This window comes from Seriola lalandi, unplaced genomic scaffold (genome assembly GCF_002814215.2).
Source record: "Seriola lalandi dorsalis isolate HSWRI2012SDOR001 ecotype SW California unplaced genomic scaffold, Sedor1 jcf7180002054694, whole genome shotgun sequence".
Lineage (NCBI taxonomy): Eukaryota > Metazoa > Chordata > Actinopteri > Carangiformes > Carangidae > Seriola > Seriola lalandi.
In genome coordinates this window covers 1,849,952-1,859,591 of record NW_019525247.1, presented here as the reverse complement: position 1 = coordinate 1,859,591, position 9,640 = coordinate 1,849,952, and the positions used below count along the sequence as shown (strand labels likewise).

Genomic DNA, 9,640 nt, shown 5'->3' with positions numbered 1-9,640 from the left:
GGGGGGGGGGGGTCTCAGCAAGCTGGCATGGTTTTATGGTAGATGCACTGGGAGAGTGTGGAGAAGCAGCTGCTTGCTACCTAACAGAAACACGCTTGTGATATGTGAGACATTGTCTTGGTCAGTTCAGTAGAATACATGAAACGGGATCTTCTGAAATCACTTTCATTACAACACGATCAAATACAGTACACAGTACTTATGTTGTAGACGTGAACAATTCAAAGTATTTTCATGTCACGAATTTAGTAAAATATTTCAAGAAGTCATAATCTTTAAAATATTTTCAGACGTCTTTATTGATGAGGGTAAAGGTAACGTCTGTGGAGCCTGAGCAGCACATTAGCAGAGCAGCAGCAGCTCTGATGCTCTGTGTATCTACACAGGAGGCCTTCAGGCAGTCAGAGCCCAGTACATAATGACTTTAGCTACATGTATAAAATGCAGGAAAATAGACTTGAAGTGTAAAAATCTGTTTCAGGTCACGTAAAGCACAAGTAAAAGCATTAAGTTCCCATGTAGACAGCTGATTAAAATGGGAGTGTATGTGTTCCATGAGATGTACATGAGGTGCCATGAGGCTGCCGACTGAAAAAGCAGCTGAATCTCTTCTGTGTAGACGTCCTGTCAGAGACTGTCAGATGGTCCAACAAGCGTTTTGTTGGAGCACACTGAGCCCACACACTCTGCAAAGGAAATTTCTTTCACTTATTTGCGAGTCAAAAGCTGCTGTTTCATGCTCAGCTCGCTCTTCACCATGATGGCCCAGTACCAATTCACCCACGCGCGTCCATCTCATGCTCCATCACTGGTGTACAGGACCCCAAGACACTAGAATTGCTTCAGTCAGCACTATGAAAATTTATCAGATAATGTGTTTTTCCTTAAGTGAATACGAGGAGACATTTACAGCTAAAATGATTTAATTTATTTGAATACCAAAAAACACATGTTTTTAATTATTTCTACTTTAAACTATAGGCTGAGAATTGACTTGTAGTGGTGGCTGGCGCAGTGTGTGACTCTTTAGAAGGTGAGAATACAACCCATGTTATTTTCTGTTGCTACAATTTAAAATGTACTGTAAACGTCTCACATGCACACTACTGGTAGACGCTACCTATATGGCTGTGCACAGAGAAGCTTCTAGTCCCCACTCAGTTACTGCAGTGCACTGCACTTCAGACAGGTGTGTGGCCAAAAGTTAGTTTGTTTGAACAGAGTGAAATAAGGTTCTAATGTAAGATTAATTTAAATTGAAACCAAGTGATAATATCTACCTGAGTGGGTCTTAATCTGCCTGGGTAAATTAGAGCCTGCGAGAAATGCTCTTACTTTAAACTTTATAAACGGTATGAACGCCTCCATACCTCTGTGATAAAATAGTTCTTTTTACTTCCAAAGCCCAAAAATGTCCGCTCAGTCCACTTAGACGCAAAGGATATCACTGGTCCAGCAGCATCTTTAAGAAGGTTTTATGGCCCACAGCAGACTAGATGACCGTAGGCGCTGTTGAGTGCACTGCTCAGCGCATCATCATTGTAGTTGTGTTATCAACCTTTTAGTTGGAAACAAATTGAGGCCGTGTAATATTTTTTTATTTGCACACGTGCTGTTAAATATGTTTCAGTTAGTACCAGGGCTGGGCGATTAAATATCGTAATCAATCTTGAAGACATCCATGATCTACTTTTCAAGCAAATCATAGAGATTGTGAGATTTCACCATCAGACCAACTGAACTTGGTCTGCCCTAATAACGTGAATCCAAACTACCTTCACAAACCAATAGAATGATTGCCTACTAGATGGCTGTGCTGATTGGCCAAATTATATAATGTGTATCTATCGTAGGGTCCTTTATGAGATATTTGAAAAACAATTCAACGTGAGCTAGCAGCATGAATGTTGACAAAAAAAATACCAAAAAGGACTCAACGTCAGTAGCGTGGCAGCGTTTCGGGTATGCCAGGAAACAAGCAACACTTCCTCAGGTAATAAGACAAATCTGTTCAGCCACCTGAAACGGAAGCATCCGAACGAGCATCCGAAGGAACATACCGAGAACGTTTAACTCACGTCAACTCATCTGTATCTCACGAGGTGCAGGAACATAAACAGTTATCATTGTCTGTTACATTAGCGCAGTTAGAGCTGTTATGCTTCTGATCCTTGTAGGGAGCTCCCACCTAGGCTGATACCTTTGTGCTAGCTAAGGACTAGCCATAGCTAAATTCGTCACTTTACTTAAGTTCCTGCTCACTTTATTCCTGTGTCACAGTGAAGTCTGCTGCCTTGTCATCAGAGGCACACATTGTGGACAGGCAAGAAAGGCAACTGCTTGGGGCCTCAGGCTGTGAGGGGGCCCCACAAGGGCTGACAAACTCCCATGTCTCAAAATGTGGCTCCCTCCCCCTTAAAAACCAATGGATGATTTTCAATTAACATCTCAATAGGAAACCTCCCTAAAAGTGCTTTGTGTGTTGATGATTATTTAGTTATTTATTTAGATTTTTATTGTTCTTTATAATCTATATTTCGAAAATTATAATGTTTTTCAATTGTTTTACATTTCTATTTTCAAAATTCTACTAAAGTGAACATTTGGAATAAAAAACATGTTCGTACATTTTTTTGTCGGTGTCGGATTATTTATTTCATAATGGTGATGACCACTGATTGGAGGGGCCCATTGTTGTGGGTCACAGGGCCAATTATTTACCCAGGGCCCCAACAGACTCTAGAATGGCCACTGCTTTTTCGTGAAACAAATAGTTGAGTCAGCATGAACAGTACAGAATATGATGTACATGACATTTCCTTGTTGTTGAGAGTGAAGGCGTGGCGCGCTGCCACGAGCGACTGAAAGTAGCAGATGCACTGATACTGAGAGGACTGACTCATGTAACGCTTCCTTTGGCAGCTCTTCTCCCATACAAAGCCCTCCTAGAGACACAGTGTTGACTACTGTGCATTTGTTGTTTCTTTAAAGAAAATGAAAGAACAACAGTGATGACGGAACTTGTGATGAGTATCAATATGGAAGGTAAAGTGTCCTTCAAAGGACTACAATCTGGAAGTGGACACCACATTAAGGCTTGATTATGCCAAACATATTCACTCTCAATGGACGGTTTATTCAAGCTTCTTTTCAGATTTTTTTTAAAGACTGCGGTTCCTTTGATTTTGCTGCAGTTGATTGTGTTGAGTTTTAATTCTGGGCTGTAATAAAATAATGGTATTAACTCTGCCAGGACAGCTTTAGCTTTATTCTGTTGCATAGTCTGGAAATATATTTTATAAGGGAAGAATTGTGGCCACCAATGTCAATTGCAGCATTAAAGAAATCCAACTCCAGCTTCTTGTATGGATCTGAACAATAAAAAGCCTTTATCAGATAGAAGGTGAATCCTTATTCACCATGCTTAGAACGTAGGCTTGGATTTACTTCATGTCATATAGCTGTGGTCATAATTCTTTCCTCTATACACTTTATAGCCTGAGTTTGCATTGATTTATATGTTTTATACTGCTTACTTAGCATTGCTTACATGTGTATTTTCAAGTTGTGGTTATTTTTCTTTTCCTTTCTCCTTTGCTTTGTGGTTGATTTGTGTCCTGGCCTCTTTGTTTTGCAGATGAGGGCAGGAGTGCAGTTGACCTGGCAGGAGGGGCTCAGATAGTAGCTGAACACATTAAATCCCTCTACCAAAATACTGAGCCGGAAAATGAGAAGCTCTTGACTGTCTTTTGTGGCATGCTGATGAACTATAGCAATGATAATGGTAATGACCATCTTCCCCCAAGAACAACTGTTAACTAATCTCAACTAATCAGCGAATGTTCTCTTTCTTATACACAGACAGTAGGGTTGAACTGAACCAGAGGATTCTGTGCTTTTCTAGTCTGGACTGACCTTTCTCCTGATCTTTCCACCATGCTCTCTGTTGCTTTTTCAACTTCACCTCTGAGGTAATTGTAGCAGTGCCCTTCCTCCCTCTACCATTCCCTCTGTAAGTCTGCTGTGTTAATAGATTCAGCAGATAGAACATATTCATTAGTTAGTTCCCCTCCATGTTTTTGTAGCCATGGCAGTGGCATGGCTCTAGAGATGGTAATGTCGGGTCTGTCAGTTGGTCCAGACTGAAATATCTTGACAACTATTGGATTGTCATGAATTTTTTATAGAGAAGTCAGGGTCCTCAGATTATGAGTTCTTATGACTTTGGTACTCCCCCTGACTTCATGTCCAGCAACACCAGCAGCTCAAAGTTGTTAGTTATCCAGTGAAATATCTCTATCCACAAGATGATTGTCATAAAATTTTGTACAGACATTCATGGTTCCCAGATGATGTATCATAACAATCTTGATGATCCATTGACTTTTCCTTTAGTGCCACTATTAAGTTGATGCTTGTGGTTTTGAGGGAAATATCTCCATATGAATGGATCACTATTTCGTGTGTTGCTGTTAAATTTGATAAACGTGAGAATGGTCTGTAATAATTATTATCTTGAATTTTCATCCAGCGACATCATTTGGTCAAAATTTAAATTTGTACAATACTTGATATGTGACCGATGTCTAAAACTAATGACATTCCCATCAGCCTCAGCTGTACTTTGTGTTTGCTGCTAATTAGATGGTGACCATGTTAAATATTATCTGCTAAACATCAACATGTTGATACTTGTCATTGTGAGAATGTTGCATATGACGTTAGCATTTATGAAGCACTGCCTCACACAAAGTGTTAATTCGTTGTTAATTAGCCTCGGCGATGTTGGTAGGTGTATTTTTGAGCTTTGGACAGAGCTAGGCTAGCTGTTTCCCCCTGTTCCCAGTCCTTATGCGAAGCTAGGCTAATCACATCCTGACCCAAGCTCTTTACTTCACACACACTTTTCTCACCCGGCTCTTTGAAACAAAGTGACCAAGCTTATTTCTTGAAAATGTTCTTTTGGGTGCAGGACAGTATTTATGTACCTGTCTGATAACTTTTGTAACATATTTTCAAAATACATATATCCAATAATCTAATAATCTAGTGGTAACTTTTTACAGATTCAACATAAAATACCCACATATATTTTTAAAAAAGGCATAGACTGAAATGATTTCACCCAGATTTAATGCTATCAAGGCACAGTTTACATACAGCTTATGATTCCTTTTCTATATGTCTCTATCATAATGTATCATCATCACTTTCAATCGACTTTCTATCTGGACGATCCTGCAGTTTGTGTCTTTGTGATAACGAGGCTCGTCGACAGCAGCAAGTATGTGATCCGACAGACTCGCAGCTCCTGCCAAAGTGTCTCTTGGCACTGGATCATGCTTGGATGTGTTTGGCTGGGTGACGGGAGGTTTTGGGGTTGTACTAACAGAGTGGATGAGTTTTTGAAGCTTTCTGCAGCTTTCTGCAGCTTTCTGCAGCTTTCAGCAGCTTTCAGCATCTAGCTGACTCTTCATATCGAGCTAATGTTGAGGCAGCTTCCCACTTACTAACACATCAGCTGCATCAGTTAAAAGGAATCTCTCAAGAAAAGGACATGAATCTATGTAAGATATTCTTGTGACAACCATGACAGTACACACAATAATGCCCGATGAGTATTCTTACAGGGTCATATAATGTTAACTTGAATGTAAATGTTTTAAATGTTTTATCGTCAATGAGGCCAATGTTTCACAGATTACCACTAGAGCCAGACTAATTCTTCATTTCTAATTTTTACTATTCATAATCATAAATCTTTTTACATTTAATGGTTATAATGTGGTCTCTGTCAATACTCTAATTGGCATTAGTAAAGTAACATTATCATTGGTAGTTGGCCATGGTTTACACAGTAAGTGGGGTAATCCATACAGATTTATTTAGGGCTGGGTATCGACCATCAATACTTTTATGGAACGACTGAATTGGTTTGATACTATCGAGGATTGATGTCTTGTCATTCGATACCTAAGGAGTAAATGAGTAAATCTCATCGGTTGGCTGTTGGTTGTTTATTTACACAAACAGGTTTGAGTGAGTAAAGGGACCGAGCTTCAAAATAAAACTAAAAATTTACAGTTGTGTATATTGCCATTTTCCTTTTGCTAAAATGGGTTTGATAAAAATGGCATTTAAAAAGGTCTCGTTAAGAATCAGTATCAGTACTGAACATTTTTGAACAATACCCAGCCCTAGACATATCTGGTTATAAGAGATCACACTCTAAATTGTGCATTTCTTTACATATACATTCATTTACTCATTTATATTTTTTTATATATTTTTGTTGACAACCAAACAGCTTGGATTTCTCCTCGCTTAATGAGATCTAATATAATCCGTGAGTCATGTGTTTTAATGGTCAACAAGGTTGATTAATGTGCTTGTAAGGTGTATTGTAGATCAGACCATGGTGCAGTTGATAAGTGGCTTCTCTCTCACACTGGTGCTATTTTCATATTCTTGCCCTTCCCTTTGTTTTTCTATGTAAGCCAGTAAAATTAACATTACATCAAAGTCTTAAGGCTCATAGATCAATAAACAGTCAGTTAAAGAGTTACTAAGTACAACAATGGGATTATAATTAAGCACATGAAATAAAATAGGTCCTAGAGATGATGCTTTAGTTTCATTTGCACTGGAAGAACAGTGTCCTCTTATTGTTTCTGTGTCTTTCAGGAAGCAGATTCAGAATCAGTTTCAGATTTTCCATTCTGTCTGACCTTAAGGCTGAAATAATATAATATTTTATCGGTGTTTAAACTGTACGTTGCACCTATCTGTCGTGTCATTACTTAATTGTAATACTGTTTTTAACTACACTTTTACTTTATTTACTTACTGTTACATTTACTCTTTCTGGTTTAGCTGGTGCTGCTACTGAAGGTTCTGACTGACAGAATAAGGATCTGAGTATTGTCATTAAAACCTTTTCCTTCTGTCTTCTGTTCTGCTCATCTACACACTCTTGTCTCCCTCCATTGATTCATTTATTCTGTTTTTTAAGAAAAATCTGAATGCTTTCTTTTTGCTCTTCAGGTGCTTCTAATAGCTAATACTTCAATCTATTCATTTTCTTTTGGGGTTTGGGAGCTTTTTCATAAGTTTGTTTACTGTGGTTTCCCAGTTTTACATCAGGCAGGAATGTATTGTTGGTGACATCATTACAGTGTGAATGGACAGTAATGTTAGCCTATGTAATGTGGTTTTAAAGCGTAATGGTAATTAGAAGAAAATGGTAAATGCCTGTGTTTTCACTCAAAAGAGGAGAGTTTTTATTCTTTCTTTCTAAAGTGACTTAGTTATTACATCTAAGACTAAGTTCCCTAAAGGTGTCCCTATATACCCATAATGGTATCATCTGCTTTCCAGTGTTTTAAGCTTACATGTTTTAAACCATAGTTATACAAATGGTCACTGTGTTTTTTAAGTCAACATGTCCCACATGCTTTTCTCTGTACCATGTTTAGAACAACCAATCGACTGCCTGTCTCTCTGTGTCTCTGTTTATTGCAGATTCCTTACAAGCCCAGCTGATCAGTATGGGTGTGATTCCCACACTGGTGAAGCTGCTAGGCATCCATTCCCACAACACAGCCCTGACAGAGATGTGTCTTATTGCCTTTGGGAATTTGGCTGAGCTTGGTGAGTAAAGCTAAATCTCTGTTGTTGAGCCAAACAAAGCAACTTACTGAGGTGATTAGTAAGTTTAAATTCATTTTTCCCTCATGAGTTTACACTCAGCACATCATAATGATGGAAAGCGGAATTTTACAGACAGAAACTTTGGCACCCGTCTTCTTTAACTAAGAACTGAGTAAAGTGTCTGAATACTTACATCAGACTGACGAGGGGAAATATGATTTTTTAAAATTTTGGCATAAAACACCAACATAACACTGTGAAGAAATCCAAGGGGTCTGAAGACGTTGTGAATGAGCTGTAGATATTTTTCCAGATATATTGAAGCAGTTTTTGATTGTGTTGGTTTAGGATCATTGAAGAAATATATATTCCATATTTTCTGCATTTCATGATGACACTCAATTTTCCAGTTTCTAGACAGGGAACTTATTTCAACATAGCCAGTCAAATAATTTAATCATCAACTATATTAGCAAAATGCAACGGGAAAAATTCATAGTTTTGTGTTAAGGGGTTACAGTGTGGCTATGGTGTCTATGAAACAGCTGAAATCTGAAATTGAAACATAAATCAAAAACATTCCACTTTCTATAGTAGGATTGTCTTGAACTTCATGGGTCGAGTATAAAGTCAGTTTAATAGCCAGAAGGCCCGAGAGCCACAATGTTTCTTTCTTTAGCTTTCTTGCGCTTTCTGCTAATGTTTCATTCTTATCAATGAATGTTAACATATTTTGTGTTGCATTACAACCCGAACAAGTGTTTGTCACTCAAACACACACAAAACATTTCCTTTAAATATTATATATTTCTTTTTTTCTCTCTTTCAGCAATAAAAAAATGTTTATAAATGTAAAATGATTTTTGACTAATTGTGATTTCATTTGGAAATTAGTTCCTACTGCAGAAACCTCACATGCAGAAAATGGGCTCATTAACCTGAGTTGAAAGCACATTAAATGTATTGGGTTAAACAAGAGAGTGCAGACAAAGTGTAATTTGGGACGTGGAGACTGTAAAGGACAGAGTCTCTGTTATGACATGCCTGTGATAATCCTCTTGTGTTTTCAGAGTCCAGCAAAGAGCAGTTTGCCTCCACCAACATAGCTGAGGAGCTGGTGCGTCTTTTCCAGAAGCAGACAGAGCATGAGAAGAAGGAGATGATTTTTGAGGTCCTGGCTCCACTTGCAGAAAATGGTAATGTGCTTTTTTCATTATTAAGCTCTACAAAAGGCCACTTCCACTGTATGGGAAATATGATTTCACACACGGTAAAGTGACAGACAGCAGTGTTCCCTCATGCCTTTAGATGAAAATCATGTCCATCGACTGTGCAGTCATTTATCCGCTCAGTGTGAGTCATGCTTTCCAGGCTAGCTGCTAACTGCACAGTCATGGCAGACAGCTCCTGCGTTTGCTCAGCTGCTCTTTTTTAAACATGTCATCAGCGTGTGTGTGTGTGTGTGTGTGTGTGTGTGTCTGCCTGCAGAGAGAGCATCTTACTGACTGTTGTTATCACCATTCAAGGCACACTGGGTGCTCCCACATTGTCAGTCTCCAGGACAACGTCCTACTTAACTCCTCTAGAGAAACCTCTCTCGCCAGCTTTTTCTTTTCTTATTCTGTGTGTTGTTTATTCTGTGTGGTTTCTAGAAAAACAACTGAACACTTATTATTTGAAAAAGTCAAAAATCATAATAAGATGGATTATTTAGTGCACTGATGTGGTAAATGTGGTTTCAAAATTATATAATATAATAAATTATTTCCTACATATTTCTGCAAGAAGCAGTTATATTTGTTATCAGTTAATCTATTAATTGTTTGTTTGGTCTATAAAATGTCAGCCATTACAGGTTTCCAGAGTTCATTGTGACATCTTAGGATGTCTTGTTTTGTCTGGTCAGCAAGGGCTAACTGTATAGACATTTCAATAGACCTTACTGTTCCATATCCAGTGTTTCCTCTACATTCATTTAGCAGTGGCGGCC

The 9,640-nt window shown here is 38.4% G+C and overlaps 1 protein-coding gene across 2 annotated transcripts in view; it reads left to right on the top strand.

Moving 5' to 3' along the window:
- The window catches only part of rap1gds1 (RAP1, GTP-GDP dissociation stimulator 1), a 33,733-nt gene that overhangs the window by 10,297 nt on the left and 13,796 nt on the right, over positions 1-9,640 (top strand). The window contains exons 5-7 of one of the 2 annotated variants that reach the window (XM_023423848.2): positions 3,638-3,784; positions 7,522-7,650; positions 8,721-8,846. In XM_023423848.2, the coding sequence (XP_023279616.1) occupies positions 3,638-3,784; positions 7,522-7,650; positions 8,721-8,846 (402 nt within the window). The remainder of the gene's footprint in view (positions 1-3,637; positions 3,785-7,521; positions 7,651-8,720; positions 8,847-9,640) is intronic. The other variant, XM_023423849.2, reaches the window with a different exon arrangement.